Source organism: Anabas testudineus, chromosome 7 (assembly GCF_900324465.2).
Source record: "Anabas testudineus chromosome 7, fAnaTes1.2, whole genome shotgun sequence".
In the NCBI taxonomy this organism is placed as follows: Eukaryota; Metazoa; Chordata; class Actinopteri; order Anabantiformes; family Anabantidae; genus Anabas; species Anabas testudineus.
Window position 1 is genome coordinate 2456129 of NC_046616.1, and position 27326 is coordinate 2483454.

The following is a 27326-nucleotide window of genomic DNA, read 5'->3' on the forward strand; positions in this document are numbered from 1 at the left end:
CTCATTGGATCGAGGTAAGAAACAATTATCCAAAGTATTAACTGTAGGGCAGCTCAGCTAGATTATTTATTTCCATCGTGACTGAAGGGCAGTACTTACTGGAAATTATGTCTGAGCTAATTATTACACTCAGATATTTACTACTTTTCTTACTACTATGAAATCTCTTCAGTCACGGGGCGTGCATGTAAAATATCTCACATGACTCCTGTTCAGTTACTCCACCTCTCATATCATGGACGATCATATGTCATTACCATCATTCTCTATAACTGTTCCTCCTCCAGACATCAGCCAACAGGAAGCAGGTGGAGAATATGGCTAAGAAAAAGCTGGACAACCTGATGAAGGAGTCCAAGATCCGAGACAGAGAGGATCCAGACAGCTTCACCATCGCAGCTCTTCCTCCAGCTGGGAAGACGACAGACAAAAGTGGTTCTAAGGTGAACACAGACGGAGAGACCTGACCGAATGAACACTAGGCTGCAGTATTTTCTGTAGCAACTGGAGGAAGTGCATCATATCTCATATCTCATGTGCTTTTATTTAGATGAATGCAAACAAAAAGAAAAACAGAAACAGATGTTGACTGGACAGATGCCAGTTCAGATCTAATGGATTAGTACCACTCTCCTCTGCCCGAACCATTTGTTGTAAAGACACTTAACCCTGCAGCAAAACTCCAAACTGAAGATAGAACTGAATATGAATCAATTATTTGGATAATCGCATTCATCTGTCACCTCTAAAATCCTGCACCCATTTCCCCGTCCATCAGTTCAGTGTGAAATCAGATCAAATTACATCTTATCTTCAGAGCTCAGACATTTTCTTCAGTTTCAACAATTATCATCATTGTTACACTGCAACAAAAGAACAATGGGCAGAACATATAGATTAAAATACAATATATTTAAACTCATTCAAATCAGCTCATTCTAAAACTGATGCCGTGTTTTCTATTATTTTCTTTTCATTCCCAGTTAACAAATCTAGGAAATGTGTTCTCATAAGTTTTTCCTCTGCTGTCAGGGTAAAAGTGAGGACGGGACAGACACAGCAGACGAGGCGAATCCCAGCAGCAACAAGCGAACAAGCCGTTCCTTCATAGGGAGCTTCTCTAAACGCAAGGTTGGACTCTCGGTTTCTCTCCTCCCTCCTGGTTTTCTTTTCAGTTTTTAGAACATAGTGTGGACGGGATGTTTCCAGACTTTCAGTTAAACCCAATGTTCTGTTATGTTTCACAGATTGTCTCACATTTTAAGTTTAGAAGAAAACACGTCTTATACCTTCATCCTATGATGCAGCTTTTCTGAACCATATAGGACTCTGTGACATTTACAAATTGAGTTTTACCAACACAACAACCGTCACCAATAATCTGTTGTTTCTCACTAATTCATACAGCAACTCTTTGTTCTGCAGAAAAAGACGTCCAAACTAAAGAAGACGTCCAGCTTTGAGGACACAGATACAGACCAAGAGAGCACAAGTAGTGCCTCCCGTGCCCCCCTGCACCACAGCAGGTACACACACTCATAAACTTATATATTTTCTTGATTAAATTTAAAAGAATCTCAGTCACCAAATGTGTATTTGGTAAAGAAAAAGAATCTGCATTGATAAAAGAGAAGAGCCAGACTTGAACTAAAAGGAGTGGCCTCAGTCAGACGGGGGTTTTACTTCCTCAGAGCTACAGTAGCTGAGTAAATCAAATGACTTCACTTCAGAAAAGAATAAAATATGGAATTTAGCCAAATTACAAACAAAAGAGGTGGGGGCCAAAGTTGAGCATTTACTGTAAATACAGAATATGTTTACTCCTGTAACCTTTGACCTTTTATGACCCTATAGAAAGAAGAAGACCATGAAGTTATCCAGAGCTCTGTCTGATCTGGTGAAATATACACGGTCTGTGGGTCTCTATGATATCGAGGCACAAGGTGAGCTGTGCTGTTGTTACCTTTACTCGCTGCTAAAGCAGCTTCTGTGTCGTAGCTTTACTCGGTGTATTTCTAACCTTCTAACCTCTAAGATGCCTTTGTGTTGTACCTGGCAGCCAACTGCAGCTGGCAGGTGTCGTCGCTCAGTGAGACCAAAGCGCATCAGGTGATGCAGCAGAAAGCTTCGTCCTTCATCCACTTCAACCAGCGACAGCTCTCCCGCATCTACCCTTCTTCTTATCGCGTGGACTCCTCCAACTTCAACCCCCAGCCCTTCTGGAACTCTGGCTGCCAGCTTGGTATGAGCTTTACCCAACCTTCTGTATGGTGCATCAGTGGTTTCAAATGTTCATTCAGGATCAATGTCTATTAATCTGCTGAACTGGTTCTGATTTCAGTTGCACTCAATTACCAGTCGGAGGGCCGGGTCCTGCAGCTCAACAGAGCCAAGTTCTACAGCAACGGCAACTGTGGCTACGTCCATAAGCCTGCCTGCATGTGTGAAGGTCGGACATTTATTCACATCATCATAGTAAATGAATCAATTACACATGTTTGATATATTTGAGCTTAAAGTTTGTGTTTTCAAGTCCATAAAATGTTGCAAAGGCCTTTCTATGAATTCCAGTTAGACATGAGGACTTGGTTGGCTTGTGAATATGATGACAGTAATGAGCTAAACAGTTGTTTTGTCACTGGATTTTACTTCCTAATTTTGCAATTGAAGAATCACACATTCCATACTTACCTTCTAACCGTTGTAGGTGCCTTTAACCCCAACCTGGAGGACCCACTCCCTGGTCAAATGAAGAAACAGCTGGTGGTGAAGATTATCAGTGGACAACAGCTGCCCAAACCCAAAGACTCTATGATGGGGGACAGAGGAGAGGTACAGTGGGACACACAAGTATAATGGTTTCTACATAATTAAAGTAAATAACCATACAGGCAAAAACATGAGCACACAAGGAATGCAGAGGAATTTAAAAGGTAACTCAGACAAAGACTTTAGTGTCTATTAAAGCGACTTGTGTGAAGTCTGGAGGTGTTGAGTTGGACCGGTAAGAGTTGTTCTGTTAGAGGAGCTTTACTGTTTAAAGAAACAGTAAATGATGCATCGTGATTGTTGAAATTCTCGTTGAAAAGTGCCAGAAGTTACACGAGAGCATGTGATTGGTAACGTAATGTTTTTCTGTCAGATCATTGATCCCTTTGTGGAGGTGGAGATCATCGGCCTCCCAGTGGACTGCAACAAGGAGCAGACCAGAGTGGTGGATGATAATGGTGAGTCGATGCAGAGATGATTTATTCAGATTTAATTATATTTAGAAACTTCTGATACTTTATGATTATGTCTGCCCTCATTAATTTATTAAGGTGACCAAAATGCCTCGTAACTGAATGCACTACTATGTCCTCAATAATAAACACAGAGTAGAATTATGACCTTTCCCACAGGTTAAACCTAAAAACTGAGAATTTATATTATTGATTAGACCAGTTTAGACCCCATTAATAAAGATTCATGGTCTGATTACTGACTGCTCCTCTGTACTGTTTCCTGTGAACTGTGTCACATACAATGACCCAGTGCTTATTTGGGGGCCGTTGTGGTCTGTTGTGGTCTGTTGTGGTCTGTTGTGGTTTACCTTCCACGTGTATGTATGTGGTGATTTTTGCTTTGGTTGAATGTGACTCTTCTTGTTTGTGTGTGAGCTGTCAGTGCGGATTCTGATCTATAATTGATGAGCTCAGCTTGAAGATGTGCACAAGCAGCACCTCAGTCAGCTCTCTCTCTCTCACACACACACACACACACACACACACACACACACACACACACACACACACACTGAATAATTAATGAGTGCTGAGCTTGCTCTCTGGTTCTGTCCTGGACTGTCTGGTCTGTGTCCATCTTTCATTTTGTTTTATCTCTGTCTCCTTTTTTATTATTTGTCTTTTACGTTTCAATGTTTCCTCTTCTCATTTTTTTGTTTTTCTCTAACTTCCCCCTCTTCTTCTGTTCTCCACTCACCCCTCTCCTTCCTCATCCACCCCCGTCTTTGTCGTCTCTCTGGATGGTCACGTAGGGTTCAACCCGATGTGGGAAGAGACTCTGGTGTTCACGGTTCACATGCCGGAGCTGGCCCTGGTGCGTTTCCTCGTGTGGGATCATGACCCCATCGGCCAGGACTTCATCGGCCAGCGCACCATCGCCTTCAATAGCATGATGCCAGGTAAGAAATAGTGAAGCACCTGCTTTTTGATGGAGCTGATAGATGATCCCCACCTTACCCCTATTTTGTACAGATTGTTACTGTGGTAACTGTGTGGCTTGTTTAGCATTTGGTTTCTTGTATTCCAATGAAGTAATTTCCATAAGAAATAAGATTGAGGTAAGTAAGAGTAAGTTTTACTTATGTGATTTACAGTATTTGAGATTTATCACTTTGAATATCAGAAAACACTGAAATGAGTCTAATAACCTGCTTTTTCTTAAGAATAGGTGGATATAAGTCAATCGGATGTGATTAGCTTAGATGTGTCTGTATCCAAAGTAAAAATATCACATACCAATATTTAATCCCTACTAGAGATACCCAGGTAACTTCTAGGTAACTTCTAAGAATCACTGGACAGCTTCCAATAACTTGCACCAGCACTAATTCATTAGAATTAATGCAAACAGAGAGCAGAGTGTCGTCTGCATAAAGGGTTGTGAATTCGACCACAGAGCAGAAGCAACAGGACACTACTGTGTTTAATCACTGTATCCAGATATTACCTGTTTGTTAGATAGAAGCATACAAGAGTGTTGTAGTATAGACCCTAAATAGTTTTGTTCTATACTGGAGCTTCCAACAGTTCTGGTATGGGGGGGGGGGGGGGGGGGGTCTAAGTCCATTCTGGTTGATATCACACATACAATATTTATGTATAACCATTTCTACCTGCACTTGCTTATGTCTCTGATGTGGTTTGTTTGCAGGTTATCGACACGTGTACTTGGAAGGTATGGAGGAGGCGTCCATCTTTGTTCATGTAGCTGTGAATGACATCACTGGTAAGGTAGGTACTACTGACGTATGCTGCTGAAAACGAATTCCTCTACAGTTAGAGATTTACACATTTACAGAACATTAACATCTCCACCTGTGTTAAGACTGTTGGTAGAAAACTTTCATATGTTTTGAATCTGTGTTAATTGGAGCTCAGTAAGTATTTTGGGTGATTTATTGATTTTCCTCTAGAGTCACACAAAAATAGAGCACAAAAAAGATCAGTACTGTGTAAGTATCCTCAAAAGAAAACTACATAGTTAAACTTAATCATTTGGATTTGTTCAGTAACCACCAGTCGATCAGTTGTTTGAGACTATAAGTGTGAACTTCATTTACCTGTTAACATAAGAAGTTTAAATATTTAATACTGACTAAACGCATTCGACATTATCGGCCCTGCAGCTGTTTTGCCAAAATGGAATAAAACAATGAACATTGTTAAATGAGTTCTATATTAACTTCTGCTTTTAATGGAACTGTTCTTATAAAAGTAAACTCAGACAAAACTGTTGCCTGATTATTGATAAACTTACTGTGCAGTGTCATAATTCAACCAGCGGAGAAACGATCCAAGACTTGATCCTCACATCGGCATATTAAAATAGTAGTAAATAATACTTTGTGTTTACCTATTGTGTATTCCATATACTGTATTTTCAAAGACACTCTCCACATAGTCTAGTTTACTTCTGGGTCTTATCCCTGTTTTTCCACCTTTTAGCTTCAGTGATGGAAAATCATAACATATAGTGATATTTTCAACTTCATGTCAGTAGTTTCAGTTTCCTTTCGCTGTTCAGCACGACATGAAAGACTTTCCCACTTCAACCCAGTCCGATGTCTCAAACATCAAAAGGAGCACTGATCGAGAGCCAGACTTCACCCAGCATTAGCCAGATAGTCATTATATTTATACACAGCACATTCATACTATTACAATACACTTCTTTTTAATTTAGCAGGAATTTCAGCTGAGACAGTTTCTGCTGTGATAGTTTTTATTCAGTATTTTTAGGAATATCATGCTATATTGCCTGTGTTCAAAATAATGTTCTTGGAACATCACACAAGCTTTGATTTTCTCTCCCTTTGGCTCTTTTCAACACATTCAGCCATATTGTAAATGATCACTCTGTGGTTCATTGTCCTTGCTTTGAACTTCCTCTTTCTCAGCTGTTGCTCTTTGCCTCCTGTTGTGTTTTTTCTCCCCCACCCCATCCATTCTTCTCTCTTTCATCCTCTCCCTCTCTGATTTTCACTCTCTTCCTGTGTCTCTTTGTGATTTCAGTGGACCCCTCTTTTTCCAAATGCTCCATTTAGAGGCAGGAAATTTTTAGGAGTCCTGAAGCTGCCGCTCAAAACTCAGGTGTAGTGAGACCCAGTTGGCATCTTGCATGAGCCACATGCACCACCCTTTTTGCCACCTAAGTGATTACCCCCCCCCCCACCCCCCCACACACACACGCACACATGCCCCACACCCCTCTTGTCAACCAACTGCAAGCATTAAAAAACACAAAGCCAACTCATGCCTCACATGAGTTATGATGGCTTGACACTGCCTGCATCTTCATTAATCCCTCAAGTAGATCCAATGTCGTCAAGAGCTGGACAGAGGAGGTTTGAGTCAGGAAACCTGCAGGGCTGCAGTAACTTCTCTCTTTCTGTTAACTGTGCCGCACTGCAGAGGTATACGATTCCAGACCCTGGAACACTGAGGACACCTACTTCTCATTTGATCTGTGCTGTTGTTTTGTAGAGAGATTTTCACAGACAGTTGCTTTTATCAGATAACTTTTAAAGATGGATCTTAGATAAAATGAGATCAAATTTAAATGTCTTTACAGTAAATATTTTTCTTGGTGCCGTGGTAACAGCATCACATGAGATAAGAGCAGTTAGCTGGAACAGTCTGACATTTTGGAAGATATCCATTTGCTGTGTTACCCTTAACACAGATAAAATGTGAATTGGGATGATAGCTGTACCCAAAAGATTGAGCCTGATTTGTAATTTTATATATTAAATTCTTGCATCAAGACTTCAATACTGGCCTCTATATGTCTTACACACAGTCATAGAGTATAACTGGTAACATCCACCACAGCTAAGGACATGCAGTATGGCATGCATAATGTATTTTTGCTAGGAAATGTTTCTGAAGCTAGTCTGCAGCAGCATAGTTCTAGACATGGAGATCTAACATATACATTTAGAATCATCAAACATGGGATTGCTTGCTTAATCTTAACCAGGCTAAATGAGCCCAGCAGGCTCTCAGTACTAGAAGAACAGGATATAATGATCATAACAATAATGATCTGATGTTCATCTGACTGAAGTGTATTTCCCAAAATGTTGCAGCACTGTTCTAAAGGAAAAAGTATTTCAGACCAAAGTCATCTCAGTCAGCATCTTTTTTTTACCCTCGTCTCTTTTTCGTCTCTCCTGCTTTTCTCCTGATAGTGACGGTGTTCAGTAAGCTATTCACCACACTGCTCAGTTATTTGGATCTACTTCTTTCACCTGTTTTGAACCTTTTATGACGAGTAATGCCAGGTTGTAGCTGATGTAATACGATGCCTTGCCTCACTAAAGCTGCATTTGATTTGGCATTTCTGTGGAGTGATCTGATGTCATTTAGCAGAATGTCAAAATGAATTTCATTGGTGTCGGTGTCTGAATGTTGTCACCATTGTCATCATTTTTGCATCAATCACTGTAAAAGTTGACCAGTGTAAAGGCACAGGAAGAGTCTTTGCACTTTATTACAGTCTTGTGATTTATTACATGACCTTTTCAGTCAACTCTTTTAATTGCTTGTACACAAGAAATAAGAAAATGCTTCTTCATGATTCTAATGGTTAGTTAGCATGTAGGAAAAATAAACCATCCTTCATAAAATAACATAGTTATTAGTCTGTTACATTTAATCCATCACTGCTTTGTCTTAGTTATAGCAATTCTTAGTGTACTTTTAAGGCTTTTCCACTAGGGTGTGCCAGAATTTACTATTTGCTTGATTTCTCCTATTTCTGCATTTACAGCTTCTGGTTTCCTGAATCACGTGAGCTCAGCCAATCAGAAGCTGTAACTGCAGGGATAGTTGGAAAACAAGCAGACCGGTGGGCCTTGTTGTCCAGGATTGGCTGCTACTGTCTTTATATTTGGTTGAATAGACACCAAGCACCACTGACTCAGGCTGTTTAACTTGGCTCTAAGCATGGGTTTGACTAATAATAACTGGGACTGGAGCTGCTGTATATAAATACACATGTGCTCAAAATGTCTAACAAGCTGAACTTTGAATTTAAGTCGAATTCAAAGGATTTAGCTGAATGATCCTGTTAAAGACGGAGGGATCATTTATAGATTATTACAGGACTTTTCTTGTGTAAATGTGGTCATTGTTTGAATTAATTTATTACTTTTTTAGCATGCTCACTGTGTAAAAACTGCCCATTTATTGCAAATAATAATATGTGGAGCAGTCTTTTCTTCTCTAACCTTTCCTTTTGGTTTATGAAGAGACATGGTGTTTGACATTGATGTTTTATAGTTTTTTGTTTTTTTTTTTGTCAGGCCAAAGCAGCCAGCGGCATAAAAGGGCTGTTTCACAGAAACCCAAAGCAGGCTTCCCTGGACAGCCATGCTGCTGCACAGCACAGCCGTAAACATCCATTTGGTGCCCACCTTCTGCGCCGTACTGCCAGCGCACCCACCAAAGGCCAGCCCAAAAACAAGAAGGGCTTCCCAGAGATTGCCATTGACACCAAAGACTACAGTTCAGAGGGCGCTAGTGAGGAGCGAGAGTCTGAGGACAGGGACAAGGCCTCTGCTGCCACCTCTCACCAGTCCACACCACCACAACATCGCAATGGGGATTCACTGGGGCCCTGGGATCGACCTGACACCAATGGGGCTTTTCACCCTGAGGAGGGTAAAGGTAAGAGCCCAATTTTTGCTCATCGTCGACCCCTGAGTGAGCCGCTGAAACGGGCCAGTCGGCTCCGCTTTCATGACCCGTTGGACATGAAGCCAGGGGTGTTTGCCCGCGTTGCATTTAACAGCTCAGGCAGGGTGGGGATGTCCTCCAACTGTATCACATGTGTGATAGGCTCCAAGGAGAGTCCAGAGGCCGAAAGAAAGGGTCAGGTTGAGAAAAGGCAGGGATGCAAGTCCAAAATGGCAGATGTGGAGGGACAGGAGAGAAGTAATCCCTCCTCATCAACCAAGAGACAAGTTCAGCCAGAGCCAGTAGCCAAGCCCCAGCCACTAGCTGCCCAGCCAGACTCACAGCCGTCTCTTCCCAAACTTAAGCCCTGTGTGGAGGCCCAGTTTCAGTACTCGCCCCAGGCACTTCTCCGACCTCTCCCCTTCCCCAAATCCAAAGCCAGGCAAACTCTGGGTGTTCAGCACATCCGAGCTCAGGCTGACGCATCACAGAGGAATGCCCGGTCCTGCAGCGTTCCTCGTAGGCGCTTCCCCAACACTGTAACACCAGCGCCGAGCCTCACACCAGACTGCAGGACCAACCTCCGTTGGCAACAGACAACACCCCTGAACTACGGCACAGTTTGTGGCTCGGTGCTTACCACATTTACAAACAGCAACATAAATGAAGGTCTCCGGCTCAGTGACAGTAGCAGCTGTGACAGTTTTGGCAGTGCGAGTAGCTTGGAATCACCTCCAATGCTGCCTCCACGTTCTGTTCTGGACGGCCGCAAAAGGGCTGTAGGCACCCTGCAGCGTGAGATGAATGCCCTATTTGCCCAGAAAATGGAAGAGTTGCGCCACAAGTCCCCCATGTTCTTTGCTGGTAAGATGTATCTGAGGCAGCCTTAGCAATCAACCCAGTAGCTGCTGTGTAGTGGCTGTAATGGGTCTTTTACACACTGTAGACTTGTTTTTTTTGTAATGTGCTAAATGTTTTGTAGGGTATGTTGTCAGTTTTCCCTCTGCTGTGAACCTGTAAGTAGGTTGAGTTTGACGTCCTGTTTCTAGTTTCCAACTTATTTATTTTTCGTGCTCACTGAACCTAGAGTTCAGTTCTAGGTTGATCCAAGTTTATGTTTTTCAGTTTTCCTCTGAACTATATCATGGATTCAAATATCTGTTGATCGATTCTAATTTTACTTCTTGTTACCTTAAAATACTTGACGTTAAACTGTCCAAACGGCTTGACAGATGAGACAAGTGGTAAGTTTTTAACAGAAACTAGAGGTAGAAGTAATTTTAGTTATTCACGTTGTTTTGATGTGATATTTTGATATCCTCACTGCATAATGACAAGTAATACACACTTTAGTCTAGTTTTCAGCTTGTGTGTGTCTGTATATAAAAAGTAAGTGAACCTTTTGGAATTTTGTGGTTTTCTGCATTAACTTGTCATAGAACATGAGATTTGAGAGGATTAACAAATATTATGTGCCTAAAATAATGACACCAAAGAAATTCTAATCTTTAATGTCTTTATTGAGAAGAACCATTAAACCTTTATAGTGCTAGTGGAAGTGGAATAGAAAAGAAAATTAGTTTGGAGGATTGGACTAGAGCTACTTCGACTGACAAAAAGCACTCTAACTCCAGAAGAATCGCTTATAATGATAATAATAAATTTATTTATAGAGCACTTTTCTAAACACATGTCACAAAGTGCTTATGTGAGCCATGCCTCTACGATCAAGAATTGTTGATTTACATGAAGCTGGAAAGGGTTACAAAATGATGTCGACTTTAGAAATTCACCAGTCTGCAGTTAAACAATCTACAAATGGAGACACTTTGGGGCCGTGGCTACTCTACCAAGAAGTGGGCAGCCAGTCAAAATGACCCCAAGATCACAACAAACACTCATCAGTGAGTGCGAAAGTACGAAATTCACATATTTTTTCTTGCCACTGTAGATCTACAACAACTAATTAGGAATGGAAGTCAAGTTTTGACAAACACACCAATGTCACATATTGCAGAGGAGTTCAGCTCATACTGAGCTCCAGCTGTTCTGTACAGACTCTCTCCAGTGTGCCGTGTGATGTCCATCAGTGTTTTACTATCAGAAAGAATCTTGTGGGGTATGAACTGAGTATGAGTGCAGGGTTTTAGTGAACCTTCTTTGCCTCATTATCTGATTTAATGTGTGATGGGTGCTGCTGATGTGCTAACCATAAGATCCTGGCACATACTAGTACTTGTTTAAAATTCACGTGAGAAACTTCTGTCTCAGCTCTTGTTTCTGTTTTCAGTTTAAAACGATGCTGTCATGTTGGAATCAAGCTGCAATAACTTGTCTTGTTAGGATGATTTCTGTCCTATAAGCTGTTTCCTTGCCTCAACTTTCCCACTTCTTTCCAGTTTTGCTAAACTCCCTTTTCCTTTCTGTCCCTTTTGCACGCTCTCTGTTCCTAGTGCAGAATTGAGGGGATGACCGGAGCCAGGTAAACTGCCCAGTGCATGCAATCTTCAAATACATCCTGCTCACCTCCACCTTCACTTAACCATCGATCTCTCTGCCTCTCTCTCCTGCTCTCTCTCAACCTGTACTGTTTGTCACACCCTTTGGGGTTGGCTGGGTTTGAAATCTATATTCTCCATTTACACATATTCCTGGAACTTTACTAACTGAAATTGACATCAGAGGAATCAACGAGAGCACCACGTCAGACTTGTCGGTTCACATCACTTATTAGGGTGCATGAAGCTGTGAGCACAGTCACATTGAAGTCTTATTTTCATAGGTTTAACAATAATGTCAAATTGCAGTTATAACATCTCTGTGCTGTCCATTTCTGAGATTTGAAAACACAGTGAGAGCTTTGAGGTCTGTTGGGTAGAAACCTATTCTTGGACAGAAAATCACAAATCACAACCATTTCTTTTCTTTTATATCAGATTTTATTCAATGTGAAATTATTGAAATTACCCCTGAAATGTTTCAAACCCACATCTGGAGGAAAAAGTGCAAGAATTGCTTTAATTTTATCTCTGTAGGCACTGCAGGGAGACGTCAACTGTTTTCACATTAAAATGCATCTACTGTGAAGCACATGAATAGAGCAAGAATTTAGTAGCAGCAGTAGCTTGAGCTTTCAATTTAGCTCATTGCAGAACAGCAGAGTGTAGTTAGCCTGACATCTAGAAACAGTTTGTTAATGAGGTAATAACACTTATCATTTTACTGCCAGAAGGCTTTCAACGACCACTGAGGACATTGGTAATAATGGTGAATGTCTCTGCTGCTTTCTCTCTCCACAGACTGTTCCACAGCACAGAGACCATCTTCCCCTCTTCAGTCTCTTGCACTAAACTCTGAAGATGCCAAGAACACGCGTTTTGTCCAATCTGTTTCCACTCAAGAAGAGAGTCTGTCTTCTCACCACTCCTCATCTACGCCACTGGGCTCGTCATCAACAGCAATAAATGCAGATTCCCAAGTGGCAGTTCCTTCAAATGGGTTGGTGGACAGTCCTATCAAAGTGAGCGGAGATCTAAAAAAACCATCCACCCCTTCCAGAACTATAACACTTCCTACTGAGAAGACTGTACCATCATGTTTCAGTCAAGACACCCATGCCAACAGAAGCACTCATTCCTTCCTGGAGAACACACCAAGGGAGAGAGAACACCGAGACACTCGGTCAGAAAACAACAATAATACAGAAGAGTTGATGTCTGACCACCGAGCAGAGCCTCCTGCTGCAGCAGTGTCTACAGGAACCCCTGTAGTCTCTGGAGCTCAGACAGTATCAGCCAGGAGAGCACTGTTTAGTAATCTGGCATCGCACGCACCCGTAAGAAGAGCAAAAAGCGAGGGCCATGTTCGGATGGCTGCAGCCTCAGCAGGCCAGGCCCAGTCAGCTGTACCAGAAGTCTGTACGGATGCTACCATGAATGACCGCCTTTGGAGCAAGCTGGAGCCACGCAGCCACAGAGACAGCATGTCCTCCTCCTCTAGCATCTCTTCCAGCGACACTGTCATCGATCTGTCTCTGCCTAACCTGGCCAGGAAAAGCCTCACCAGCCTTCCCACAGCCAGCAGCTCTTGCGACCCCCCCTGGGTCAGCTGCCGTCGCTCTGCATTAGTTTCCTACGATGCTGTGCGAGTCAGCAAGAGCAAGTCGAACCCCAATCTTCAGCAAAGTGAGTGCTCTAAAGATGAACTTAAGCCTCGTCCCTTGCAGCCATCCCATGAAGCGTCTGAGGACTCACCCGGCAGACTAACTCAAAGGAGGCATACCTGGAACCGCCTCTACATGGAAGGGCTCAAGCAGTCCTCCGCCAACAGGCCATCCTCTGGGCCATCCTCTCCAGCAGCAGCCACAACAGCAGCTATATCTTCCATCTCCAAAAGCCTTGGGGATCTGACCTCTGATGACATTTCCTGCAACTTCGACAGCAAGTATCGCAGCATCAGCCGCAGCTTCATCATTAGGCCGACCAGGGATCAGCTCCGCAGGGGCAGTCCGCAGAAGTCTCAGCCTGTCAGCAACCTCACAGAGCAACTACGGAAGCTGACTGATGTAGAGCCCCTGACTGCTAGCGACTTCGCCCCAGAAAACAGGCCTAGAGACTCACAAGAGGAACCTGTGGATGAGATGCTGGTGAGAAGGACCTCCTCAAGGAGCCAAAGTAGGGTGCGCTACATTGCAAATAGGGCAAAGAAGGCCCAGGAAAGGCAGAGGCTCCAAGGCCTGATCCAGGGGAGAAGTGCAAGCTTTAGCCTTACTGGTAGTGTTGGCAGTGGAAGTAGTGCGAGTCCCATTGAGGAGCGGGGGAACCCCGAGGGGGCATGTTGCGTGGCCCAGAGTCCCTGCACCAGCCTGGACTTGCTGAGTCAGCTCTCCCCCATTGGATCCCCCTCTCCCAGACAGTCCCAGACATCCCCAGACCCCGAAAACAGTGAAGTCTTTTTCATGCTCAAGCTCTAAGAACTGGCTGACTTGGAACTGAGTGTGAGACACACAGCTAGAGACTTGTTTGGAATCCAGTCCAGCTTTTCAAAAATAGAAGTCTTTTTTGATATAATTGCTTATCTGCAGATTGCAGAACATCTCACAGAAATTTGGCTCATAATGCAGATTATCTGAACATGTCCCAGACAAATGATCTACTGAATTAGTGAACTGTGAACAATTTGTTGTGCGAGATCCATTTTTAACCCGAGCATTCAGAAAACATTGTCTTGAAGCTAATGGAAGTCCAACTATTCCAGCTCTGTCATCTGTTTGCACCAACTGTTAGATATATGCCAGAATGTATTTAGTGAAAAATACAGAGTTTTTATATGGTTGTTTATGTTGACTGTGATCTACTCTCATGTTTGAGTTTTTTTTTATTTTACATGAGCATTCAGTAGCGATAGATCACAACTAGAGAACAGGATTTGAAATGTTCCATTCTTTTTTTTTTATTTACTTGAATTGTAATTATATATTTTAACTGAGTTGAAAATTAGATTTTCAGACTTTATGTCAGAGTGTTATTATCAGCCAACCCATCCACTAGCAATATTGATGATGATGATGATGATGGCATGGTATCATATTGAAGATAATGTTCAGTTTGATGCTAAAAGCTGAGACTTGTCTCGTGTCTTCGCTTAAAAAATGAAAAACTGTTCCTTCAATGCAGGATTAAAGGTCCTAATTTGTAATATTTGTGTAGTGGTAACATTGTAATTTGACCAAGCTGCCAATATTGTGCTAGCCCTACTGATCTGCAGCATGTCACAGCACTGAGATCTTCGACTTAGGAGCAGTGGTAGATACTCCATACTGAGTTTAGCCCTTTTTAGTTCACTGCATGTCTTATATGCACTGTAATGTGTCTCCCAAGGCTGAGGTTTATTTTAAGACTTCTCCCTTTTAAATGAGTTCCAACCTTCTTTGGATCGTCTGATGGTTTTCACGAGAGCATCGTGTCAGAAACCCTCGTTCTACTAAAACAAAACGATCTGTTTAGAAGCACGTTTATTTGTCGACCTGCTGTATTGTTTGCACTGCCATGCCAGTTCTTTGTGCGACATTTTAGGGACAATATTTAAAATAAATCTTAAATGAGTATCACTGAGTGTCACAGCTCATTTCTTTCATTGGAGCCTAATGTGTCAGCAGCTGTCTCAAGTTCAGAAACAAAGACGAGCTCTTAACAAACCAGTTAAACGGAGCCTTACACAAGCTGACATGTAAAAGCATTTGGCCTCGGTTCTGGCAGGGTCTGCTTTCGACTCTAATTATGGGCTCTGCCTGGGTCTGTGTTTACCAGACATCACCTCTCTCAACCTCTTTGGCAGGAAAAAAAAAAAAAACCCCGGACCCCCTGCAGGAAGGGAAAACAGTCCAGAACAAATACTTGAGGCCGCACAAGAGACGACAAGCTCAGCCCGTCGTTGAAGGAGAGAAAAACATCTTTTCAGTAAGGCTTGCCACCCAGATTTTTAGGGGGCTGGATTTTCACTACTTGCACTACATTATCTTAAACTGTAGAAAGCAATAATGTATTTTGAATAAAAGTCCATGTGTTTCCTTAAGAAGTTCATTCTTCTTTGAACTTCTTCAAAACTGTATTCTCTGGAACTATAAATCATAACCTGATAACAGTCATGATGGATTCACTCAAACCTTCTTTTGTTCATGATGAGCTTCTTTTGACAACCTCTGGAACACGTGTCTCAATCGTCATGCTATTAGATTAAAACAGGATCCCATCTAGTCTGTCAGAACTGATGAAGCCTTTTGGGTGAAAGGTGAAACTTCATCCAAGACTCTCGAGCTCGTCCGTCTGCCGTACTGATGATTTCTGAAATAAACAGTTTGATGTGGACAATAACTGGGTCAAATTTACACTAAATTTAAAAATCTTACCCTAAAGTGCTTGAAACCCAAACTTTTCGTCTTCAGATTGAAGAATCTGTCCCGCCCCTCCCAGTTTTCTCGGGATACTGATTTGTCAGTCAAAGGTTGGTCCATTGTCAAATCTGTGGTTTCCAAAGCTGACAGCCACCTCTTGCGAGCGCTCTGACATTGCCAGGCCTCTTCTTCAGCTCTGTACGGCTTTGTGAAGCGCAACATGCTCATTTTAGCGTCACAGACGCTGCTCCAGCCAGCACATAAACACAAAAGACAGCTTCATTAGGATTCCAAGAAAACCACCGAGTCCCTTTTAAAGCCGTATTTATCTAGACAATTTGGCACGGCTTGGCCTCTCAACTGAAACCCCGAAGCCGTCTAGTACTTCAAGCCTGGGGGAATGTTTTTGTCTCAAAGCATGAATGCAGACCCTCCTCTCTAGATGGAATCACTGCCTGCTTTTGAAGGTTTTGTGCAGATAAATTACTTTGGTTTGAAGGCTTGTTTTCGAGGATTAAGAATCAGAATCTATAAGCACTACGTCTAACACATGGATTTCTGTAGGTGTTGTAATGTGTGGGTTAGGCTAACCCTGAGGAGGCCCTCTGGTTATTCAAGAGGGGATAAAATTCCTTCCTCTGGATCTCTGGGACCTCCACATGTATTGCACCCCATCCCCCTTCCTCCAACGCCAAACTTTTGACCTCCATCCACCGTTTTTTATTTTTTTTATACATCCTGTTGTGTAACTGTAAAAAATAAGTTATATAACTGGTGTTTACACTTCAGTCTGGAAGTTGTAGGCTACAAACAGGCCAACTGACCCCCAACACGTCCTGAATGAGAATAAAACGATAGTAAATCTCATTGCAATGAATCCAGTTAGTGATGTTTCTTGGTATCACTTCAAATAATGAAAGGAATAAAACCAGGACTTGCTTCAAAATCTACATCATTCATAAAAACCTGAACACGATAATAATAAATGTAAAAAATAAAATAAATACTCAGAGCTGTGTTGAGATTTCAGACTTCTGCTCAACAATCGTGGGTTTATTCTCCCTTTCAAGTCCAACCTCCTCCCTCCCTGTACTCCCTCATATAAACACCCCGCTCCATTGTGCTGCACATAACCCTTCCCACTGGTCACTTAAATCGTTGTTGTGAATTTCTTACTCATTTTTCTAAAGTTGTCCTTCACATTAGTCAAAGTTTTGCTTCACACAGAACTGAGGTAAGAAAACTTCTGTTCTATAGAACATGTTTTTAATCCAGTAATTTTCTACTAGTTCCAAAACTCTGCACTTTGAGTATTGTTTAGTAGAATCCCTGACGTTACTGTAAATGTTGTTGAGTAGATGAACATGAAACAATCATGTTTAAATGTCATTTACAGCGTTGTTACAACATGAAAGGCTGCATGACTCTGGTCTTCTATGTGGCAGCTCTGACTGTTTGGGTCGTCACTGCAGGTAAGGAAGGAAGCAGTTTATATGAGTCTATAGGTTTGTTCCAGTCTCAAGTCAGGCCATGAAGAGAGAATTTAGCCAGCTTAGATTCTAACTGGGATTTTTCTGTGCTGTCCCCAAGAAGACAAATCAAACTGTAGTTATAATATAAAAAAACACTCTCAAACATTTATTTACAGTCAGTTATTACATCATTGTCTCATCATTCAAAATATAACTTTTGCTCTGTTGATGAAGGATCTCTGGAGTTTTGTTGCATGAAGTGTGGAAAGATTATTATTATTATATTTTTATTTTATATGCCAATACATTTAAATAGATTTGAAAGTGCTGTGACATAATCTTAAGTTGCAGCACTGTTGTTGCCGCCTTGGGCTGTAATTGGTAAAATAAAGACTTAAAGGCTCCCCACTGTGATTGGGTTGATCAGTAACTACCTTCAGTCAGAATTGGAAAGTATTATGGTTTTTTAGAATCAAGTTAAATGTTATTGTCTGATGACAGTGTTGGAACATTTTGTTCTGTTTTGTTTTGTTTCTCTTTTTTTTTTTTGAGAGGGTGGAGATGCCTCCCATCTATTGGGAAAGCGGGGCTGCACAGTCCTTCTTTGTATTCTGACTTTAATTCATACTTCTGACCAACTTCTGTTGTTGTAGAATATTTTTCCATTCTGCTTGAATTAAGACTCTGTGAATTAAGATGTGTCTTGGCCAATGAGATCATTTCCTCCCCCAGAGCAGCCCTAGCTCTGCAAACTGTCTGTAGAGTTAAGGCTCGGCTCTGTGCCAGCGAGCTCTGGCTGACCTATGAGACAAGGTCACGCTCCCAAACCATTTCTCACACTTGACTCTTTCCCTGTTGGCCCTGCTGGACTGCTGGAGTCCCATCAAAGCACACAGGGGGCACCATCCACTGTGGAACCATCCCATTTCTCACCAGTGGAGGGGCTACGCCTTGCTGTGGTGCAGAAAGCACTGTGATAAATCAATTAACCGTGTGGGGGGGGGGGGACTCTGCAGGCAAGCAGTGAAGTGACAGGCATCTCCGCAAATTGTAGGTCCTGCCATCTTCTCTAGAGGAGGTTGATGGGGAGTCATGGGTTTTATATGACCCAACTGTGCCAGCTTTTTGTTATTGCATGCAGTTATGAAGAACTTGCACCCCTGGCACCTCCGCTTATCCCCCCGCTTTTCTCTGACCAACCCTGGCAGGGCATGTTAGGTCCTACCGGACAAGCTGCAATGCCATTGGTCACAGTTAACAGCAGAAGGAAAACAACTCCAAGTGTCATGGGTAATGTCAGACAGGGGGTGGGTGCTTCACCCCCTACTAGTGGAGGGGGGGTTGAAAAACAACAGTGAAACACGATCTTAAGGACGGGTTCCCACTTTGATCCCCCTACCAGGGCCCCATTACCTTGCACTGTCCCTCAGTGTGGAGCCCTTTCTCAGGTCTCCTGAAAAACAGCCGACAACAAGACTGTCATTGTCCTTCGATGGCAGTTTGGTTTATTTGCTGCACTCACTGTGAGAAAAGCACATGAAGGGGCCTCAAAGCAACAAAATGCTTTATGTTTTCCAAAGCTTCTTAGCACATAAGCTTGTAGACATGAAACCAAACTAGTTATCCAAAGAACTGGCTTAGACTAAATCTTCTAATCTGTGTGCTGACACTTGCTTGATTGTGGTGCTTGTTTTTCTTTCCATTCTAGATGCCAAGGAGTTATCCATCACCACTATAAAGGTATTGTGTCTTTGTGCCACTTTTTCGGCTAGAACGCCAAGGTGGCAGCAGCTTTATAGAGCAGCTGTGAAAGTGTTGGTTCATTACCCAGACGATCTTTGTTTAGTTAGTTTATATCAGTAATAAAGACAATTAGACCTTTTTTGCACCAATGTAAGACAAATTTTAGCAATTTGATCAGTTCCCTCTTTTTCTTCATGTGATGCTGCTTCATTCCATAAATGAGGTTGTTTGTTATGTTTCCTCAGGATGACCCGTATGCCATGAGCAGAGGCTCTGAGCTGGAGGGCTACTGCATTGATCTGCTCGCTGAACTGTCCAAGAAGCTGGGCTTCAAGTACAAACTGCACCTGGTGAAGGACAACCGCTATGGAGTAATGGACTCCAGCGGCAACTGGAATGGGATGATTGGGGAGATTGTCAGAGGGGTCAGTCAGAGATTGTGAAACTTGGTTGAAATTACAAGTTGTCATATGGATGTTAAGAATTTAAATTCTTAAAAACATTAAAGCAACTCTGCAGTAGATTGGTAAACATTAGATCCTTAGATCTGTATAAAGACTTTTGACTTTCTTCCCCGTTTACTTCTGTTTTAACTTTGACAAAATTTCCTCAGCTACTTTTTTGATTTTTAAAAACACTTTAAAACACATTGCACACAGAATTCTGAATGCTGTAATGCAAAGAACAAAACATTCTCACAAGTCCCTAAAAACCCATTCTGCCTACCCAAAACAGCCTGTGTCTGGTTTTTAATGTATGGTGTTGTGTGGTTATACCGTCCATCAGGAGGCTGATCTGGCTGTGGCCCCACTCACCCTCACTGCGGTCAGAGAGCAGTTTGTGGATATGACAACTCCCTTCATGCAAACAGGAATTGGCTTCATCCTGCGCAAAGACTTGGCCACTGAGGAGAGCACCTTCAGCCCGCTGTCTCCCTTCTCCACTGAAATGTGGGTTGGCATTCTCATCGCATTCCTGCTAACTGGTCTCTGCATATTCCTGGTGGGCAGGTAAGTGCAAACTTCAGTGTGGGCTGGTTAATCTGGTGTCTCCTATTAGAGTCAGAGGCTGACAGGTGAGAAATGAGAAATATTGAGGGCAACACATCTTCTGCACATTCCCAGAATAATTAAATTCAAACTCATTGTTTTGCAGAAGTTAAAGTAACGCATGTAGATGATTATGTGGTCTGGGCAGAGGCCTTTAATTCCCTGCCAGTGATTCCACAAGCTCCATAACTCTGTTTATATACTGTATTAATCCAGCTGCATTAACATTGTAATAACGAGAACTTTTATTTTTCTGCAGGATCAGTCCCACGGAATGGGCTGAACCAGACACAGAGGTGCACAACTTCACTCTGCTGCACAGCTTCTGGTACATCACAGGAGCGCTCACTCTGCAAGGTATTTTATTATGATATGATTTAAATTTTAAATTAATTAAATTCAACCAGCATTATAGCGATGTGTTTGGTTAAAAAGGAGTGGCTTAACAGACAAGCTGCAGCCATTTCAGTGTCTTTGTCCCCTCAGGTGCTGGCCCTCACCCTAAAGCTTTGTCTGGACGTGTAGTCAGCGCCATCTGGTGGCTGTTTGCTGTGATGTTGCTGGCATGCTACTTTGGCAACATCAACTCCATGCTTCACTCCAACAACAAACATGTCTCCATCACTACGTTTGAAGAACTGGCCAACCAAGACGTGATTGATTATGGCACAGTTGAATCTGCTTCCACCATGCTTTTCTTTAAGGTTTGTGAAGTAGCTGTTTTCTAATTGTCCAATATCCCCTGTCTGACTCATGGCACTTCATTGTTTTAGATAAATGTACAGTAAATAACTGTTGAACTGACTGTTGCTGATATCTTCCACCCTCAGATAGAGGGTGCTCTGTAGAGCACATACCTGGATGTTTTTTGTTTTTTTTTCTCCTCTAGAATTCCAACAACCCTGTGCACCGACGGATCTACCAGCACATGGAGCGTAAGAAGAGCTACGTGTCCAACGTGGCAGAGGGCATTCGTCGCACACAGGAGGGAAACTTTGCCTTCATCGGTGAAGCTGCATCCTTGGACTTGGCCGTGGCTCGCTACTGTGAAATCACCCGTTCACAGGAAGTCACTAGTATGAGAGCCTACTCCATCGCAGCAACCTTGGGTGAGTAATTTGGAGCTTTGTTTTTCTGGGAAGGCATTATATTTAATTTTACATTCAGTCATTTAGCAGACGCTTTTATCCAAGGCCTTGCCTAAGGACCCCTACTGGAGGTAGGCCACGGCTGGGGGTGATGTTACCACTACATTAACCAGCCACTATATGGAAGACAGGGCACCATTTTTTATTTGTGATGCACTTTGGCTTTTATTTTATTTTCTTATGTGCAGACTGTTGAGATAGTTACTGCATCAATTTAAATAAATTCACAGGTAAAGGGTGTTCTAACCCTTTACCTGTAAGGGGTCATCTAACAGTTCCTGAAGCCCTCTCGCTTTCAGTTTTTTGATTCAGAGTGGGGGGGCTTCTGACTTTTTTGCAGCTGAAGCTCTATTACACAAAAAACTACAGTGAAAAGAAAAACTGTAGACCTGCATGTTTATTTTGCCAAACTATGCACATTTAAACTTGTTATATTTACATTGCAACGTGCAGTCAGGTAGGTTTGGGTCTGATTGTCATGGTTTCTGATTTGCACCCTACTGTACTTTGTGTTTTTTCCCTTTTATTGTTTAACATAATACTCACATGAATAAATCCTTTTCCCAGCTTGTTGTGGAAGACCTCAATGGGAGCAAATCTCTGCAGCAGGCTAAACACATCTGGATTTTTGAAGTGAGATCTCCAACACCCTTTTTTGTTCTGTCTACCAGGTTCCCCACTGGTCAAAAACCTGAGCGTAGCCATCCTCCAGCTCAGTGAGTCTGGTGAGCTGACGTACCTGCGGGACAAGTGGTGGGCCAGCAGCTGCGTGCGCGACCACTCCAACCACACCTCCCAGGCCCTGCAGCCCCATGACGTGCGGGGCCTCTTCCTCCTCCTTGGCCTGGGACTTGGCGTTGGGCTCCTCCTGGCCCTGCTGGAGCTCTTGTCCAGGGCCCGCAACCAAGCTAAGGATGGAAAGGTGGGGACAGCATATTACAGCGAGACGGCGTGATCACACCACACCATAGTTTTACTCTTACTTTTCTTTTCTTCTGCAGAAATCGTGCTGCTCAGTGTTGACGTCAGAGCTGAACCGGCGTTTTGGCAGCGGAGGAGAGAGTTCAGAGCAAGACGGCTCGGAAAAAAGCAAAGCCTGAAGCAAAAAGTTTACACGTTACCTTTTGATAAGATAGAGAAGCTAGAGAAGAGAATAAGCTGAGAAGCCTCTGTCCAGTCCATCAAACGTAGTAGCTTTCTGTGTTTCTGTAGAAACAGCCACGCATTGTGTGCTTTAGCGAGTTTTGTACTGTTCCAGAAAAGCTCGGTGACCACGTAGAACAGTGTGAACTAGCATGTTCAGTGTATTAGGCATCAAACAAGGGACTTAGTGCTTCAACTGCAAAAACTAATGACTCTGATTTGTTTACTGTTCATTATTATTGAATATTATGAGATATCCACATCCTAGTCTTGACTAACACGTGTACATCTCCCACAGCTGTGGTAGTTTTATTACAGTTTATATGTGTTTGTGTTTTTCAAATAAATAAATGTCCCCAGTGATGTCTCGTTTCACAGTAGATAACATATTGTATTATCTGTGGTGGGAAGTTTGTTGTGTAAAACATTATCAAAATGTTCAAAGTTGTTCAGTATTTCTTAATGAACTACTGTATGTGTAATGCTGCTTATGAAATTAATCTGCAGAGTCGTCACTAACTAAATGAAAAATGATTCTATTACTCCACCTTCAAAATGCAACTTTATATATCAGCAGGAGATTTAATATCCTAGATTCATTTTTACCTGCAGAATTGTATTTTGATTGGTTAGGAAGAAACGATTTAGAGAGAATAGTTTATCTGTTTATTCCTCGTCTGCACCAGACGCTACTGAGTCCACAGTGGGGTGTGTTAGAATGAAAAAGATGGATTTCAGATTAAGTTTGACGTTAAACTTAGGGTGACAATTCAAAGTGAATTACACCTGGAAACATGAAGCATGTTGCACATTGAAATGTGCAGAAAGATGCATAAAAGCATCTAAGATGCAAATCGAATATCATTTGAGCAGCGTCCAGGTGGTGTCAAAAGATAAGACCCTGCAAATATAAAAGATCCACAGCAGAACCTTCTCTCCACCATGAAGACCTGGACAGACTGAACAAACTCGAGCACAGTGTTCGTACACATGGGAGAAAGCAACAAACAAATACAGTGAAGCAAAGACGGTATGAGAGAGACGAGGAATCGGCTGAGACTCTAGGAGGATGAAAATCCGTGTTCAGTGGAGACAGGAGAGAGCTGCACAGCCTGGAGGATCGTGTGCTTGTGAGGAAAAAACTGCCTTAGAGAGAGACAGTGGAGTGGAGAACATCTTTGACAGGACAACATGACTCTGGAGTACATACAAAGTCTAATAGATTCACTGAGACTCAGACCAACCTGCAGGTAAGAGACTGGTCCTGAACCAATCAAGAACAAGCCACTGACTGAGGAGGTGTAGGTGCAAACACTTGAAGTTGATGGAAACCTTTTCATTTCACTTCAAACACAGTGCTGCTCCTGTGGTAAGTGTGGACAGATACGTGAGGAGGATTTTAAGTAGTAGCTTGAGGGCATGTGCACTAAACTGTACTGTAAGTACAACTACAGTAGCTGTGAGTTGAATCGAGTTCCTGTTGAATACTAAGATGTTTTCTTCCCCTAAAAACTGGAAGAGTTCTGCATGAAGGAGATCGAATTCTGAAGCAACAGACTGTGAAGTGATGTAAACGCGGATGAGCGAGGTGAGTCAGTCATGAAAAATCTTTTTCTAGCCTCAGTTTTCCAAGTTTTCTCAATCAACATTTAGTACGATTCTGAGGAACCTTAAGTACATTAAGCTTTGTCCTGCACCAATTCTCTCTATTCTCAACTTTTTCTTTGTTAACGCTGTTAATAATGATTTCTGTATGCAAGAAATGAAATTAACTAGGGAGTCTGGTTTCTGAGCTGAGACGCCTGAACCTGAATTTAGTTTGTACATTTTAGACCATGAACCTAATACATTAATTCAACATCAAGTGTCAGTGATAGTTCTTTTTTTGTCAAGTACTTCCTATGTACTTATTCACAAGTGCATGAGTACTAAGTATTGTTGTGTAGATTATGTTACTCAATGTTCAATGTTTTTGTGTGTAATAGCTGCTGCAACACCAAAATTTCCCCTTGGGGATCAATAAAGTATCTATCTATCTATCTATCTATCTATCTATCTATCTATCTATCTATCTATCTATCTATCTATCTATCTATCTATCTATCTATCTATCTAAATATGTGTACTTGTTAAGTTCCCGTTTGACCATGAGGAGGTGCTATTGGCTTTTTATTGGTGTGAAGTTCAGCAGCGTTTGACTCATGGTTACCTCGCTGCTCATTTACTGTGGAGTTAAGAACGTCAAAGACACGCAGCCCTCGCAGTACGCATCAAGACTCACAGGAGCTGTGCTGCCGTCAGGAGCAGACTGCCTGCTGAATATTTAGATCACACGAGTAAGAGTCTGTTGCATCTGAATTCTAACGCTGATACATTTCAGCAGCTGCTGAAATGTGAACTCTGTGAACACTGAGGCTGACTTAACAACCAGTCGAAGCAGAAGCCCTCCACCCTCTCAGTCCCACTGTATGGGGCCTCAAAAACCCCCAAATACTAATACTAACCAAAAGTTGCATGTTCACCCAAACTTCATGTAACGACAAACATCATTTTAAATCAAACAAAAGCATAGAAGTAATTATAGAAGAAGAGAGTAGTTGTCAATAAGTCTACTCTGACTGTAACACGTGAACAACTTCTCTTATAACACCACATGGCTATAAGCACATATTAACACACAAATCACTGACTAGTTACTAGTTTAACTAATTCCCAGCTGATCTCAGTCCTGCGTGGCCACTAACTGATCTGCAGTAATTACTGTAAATGTACCGTAACACGTTTTTCTCTCTCTTCCAGCCGTCGCAGTACTTCACCACTTCCTGTATTATTAACTGGTTGGATGTTTGTTGAAGTGCACGATGACCACGAGGCAGCGTTTGAATTCACATAGACGCTCAGATTCTTTGAAGCTCCAGACATCAACAACATTCCTGCACTTGCAGAGTCTTGTTACAGTAACTGTGAGTCTGTTCATTGGTGTAATGTCCTCTGACTGTGTGAAACGACCTGTACTTGAACCTGCTTATCAGCCTCAGGACTTATTGATTTAGCACTGTCAGGAGAACCTGATGGCTGAGGTTGAGGAGGCAGGGGGTGGAGGCACGAGAGAGAGAGACACTGTGGCAGAAGAGAAAAAGATCAGTATTGATTTGGTGGCAGCAGCTCCTGACAGCTGCACTAAGCTAGCACGTACTCCTCTCAACCACAGTCTGCAGCTTGGCTGACATGGAAGTGCCTAAGCAGATTTAGCTTTAATCCCACAGATTTCCTGCCCCCCCCTAGAGTGCCTCTGCACCCCCACTACCCATCTCTGCACCAGCAGACACATTGTCTCTTCCCCACAATTAAAAGCTTATTGATGTATCTCAATGCAGATACGAGGACATGGATGAATTTCATCATGATGATATCTGAGTGTCAACCACGATGTTCTGAAGGCATGAAAGTGATTTTTTAATTAAACAGCAGACGAGCTTCTTTAGCTATAGATTGTTTCATAAAGGAGCTCCCCACAGGCAGAAATGTTTGCTTTTGGATCTTGTCTCCCCAAAATTGGGACAAAATATTCACAAATTCTTGTGTGAAACTTGTGAATTCCGTGAAATAAACAGGTTGTTGTTAAATGTTTGATGGTTTAAGTTTCACTTGTCATCTTACGTGATGTGGATTCCAATGATGTGCTGTCAGTTGGCGGTTTCTTGGTCTGACAACTCTGCTGCAGTTCCTAGTCTTTCTTCCATGAGGCTGTTCACATGAGACATCATAGCATTTGATGGTTTGCACCTCTAGATGTTTTCCAGATGATCTGACCATTATGTCATTTCTATTTACTTACATGGAAGACAGACCAACACATCACCTCTTACTACAGCTCCTGGTTACTTCTTGGATCAGTCCACATATACACACACTAATATACATCCGTCCATCATCCTAACCTTTTGCTATTAAGGATCACAGTGTTCCGGAGTCCATCCCAGCTTTGGTCAAGAGTTCACCTGCACAGTCACAGGGCCGAAATATAGAGTCAAACATTCACATCACAGGGCCGTTTAGATTCACCTTAGCTGCATGATTTAGACTGTGGGAGGAAGCATAATACTTAAAGAAAACCCACAGAGAGACAGGGAACCTGCAAGCTTCACACAGAAAGACACCCAGCCAACTGATGGATCTGAACCCAGGTCTGTCTGGTTGTGAGTCGACCAACACATGTCAGGAATCTCCACTTTTTCTAACACTTGTTAATGAGATGAAATGGCAGCATTTGAATGGACGGACAAGAGGATAGAAGAGGAGAGGAGCTCAGTGTATCAGTAGAGTTCCCCAAGCAGACTAACCTGTAGCAGCAGAACTAAGAGATGGTTCAGAGTCACCTGATCCATCTCTAACTATAAGCTTTATAAAAAAGGAAAGTTTTAAGTCTAGTCTTAAATGTAGAGACGGTGTCTGCCTCCAGAACCTGAACTGGGAGCTGGTTCCACAGGAGAGGGGCTTGGTAGCTAAAGGCTCTGCCTCCCATTCTACATCTGGAAACTCTCCAGAGCTATGACTCTTTGTCAGCCTGGCTACAGTGCTGAAAAGAAGCCTGGGGTTGTTCTTATTTGCCTTTATTAATGAGGAATGATCTGTAGTTCCAGCTTTACAGAGGGTTTTTTTTTTTATATTATTAAAATGTCTTTCCAGACTAGACAAGATTCATCTAAATTAGTGGAACGCCACCTCCTTTCCAGCTTACGTGATGTCTGCTCTAAGCTGCGGATTTGTAAACTGTACCTCTGATTCACTACCTTTATTTTCAGCAGTAACGGTATCGAGCATTGTAGTGCAGCTCCAGTATTATCAACAAGTCAGTCGACTTGTGCTGGAGTAAAGTTAAAACTATGATGTTCAAAGCTGCCTCCTGCAGCTTT

At 42.4% G+C, this 27326-nt stretch overlaps 2 protein-coding genes across 3 annotated transcripts in view; both read left to right on the forward strand.

Moving 5' to 3' along the window:
• plch2a (phospholipase C, eta 2a) overlaps positions 1–15122 on the forward strand; it is a 123021-nt gene extending 107899 nt beyond the window's left edge. The window contains exons 12-23 of one of the 2 annotated variants that reach the window (XM_026367447.1): positions 288–443; positions 1033–1131; positions 1426–1526; positions 1855–1943; positions 2060–2242; positions 2342–2449; positions 2708–2832; positions 3143–3227; positions 4037–4183; positions 4936–5015; positions 8591–8954; positions 12263–15122. In XM_026367447.1, the coding sequence (XP_026223232.1) occupies positions 288–443; positions 1033–1131; positions 1426–1526; positions 1855–1943; positions 2060–2242; positions 2342–2449; positions 2708–2832; positions 3143–3227; positions 4037–4183; positions 4936–5015; positions 8591–8954; positions 12263–13935 (3210 nt within the window). In that variant the 3' untranslated portion in view covers positions 13936–15122. The remainder of the gene's footprint in view (positions 1–287; positions 444–1032; positions 1132–1425; positions 1527–1854; positions 1944–2059; positions 2243–2341; positions 2450–2707; positions 2833–3142; positions 3228–4036; positions 4184–4935; positions 5016–8590; positions 8955–12262) is intronic. The other variant, XM_026367448.1, reaches the window with a different exon arrangement.
• Positions 15123–16963: 1841 nt separating this feature from the next.
• On the forward strand, positions 16964–22773 carry si:ch211-251b21.1 (PBP2_iGluR_non_NMDA_like domain-containing protein). The gene is made up of 10 exons (XM_026367449.1): positions 16964–17089; positions 17252–17327; positions 19036–19067; positions 19316–19495; positions 19857–20080; positions 20379–20476; positions 20606–20823; positions 21009–21228; positions 21939–22189; positions 22269–22773. Exons 2-10 carry the CDS (start codon positions 17264–17266, stop codon positions 22365–22367), a joined length of 1386 nt encoding a protein of 461 aa, XP_026223234.1. The 5' UTR covers positions 16964–17089; positions 17252–17263; the 3' UTR covers positions 22368–22773.
• Positions 22774–27326: the final 4553 nt, after the last annotated feature.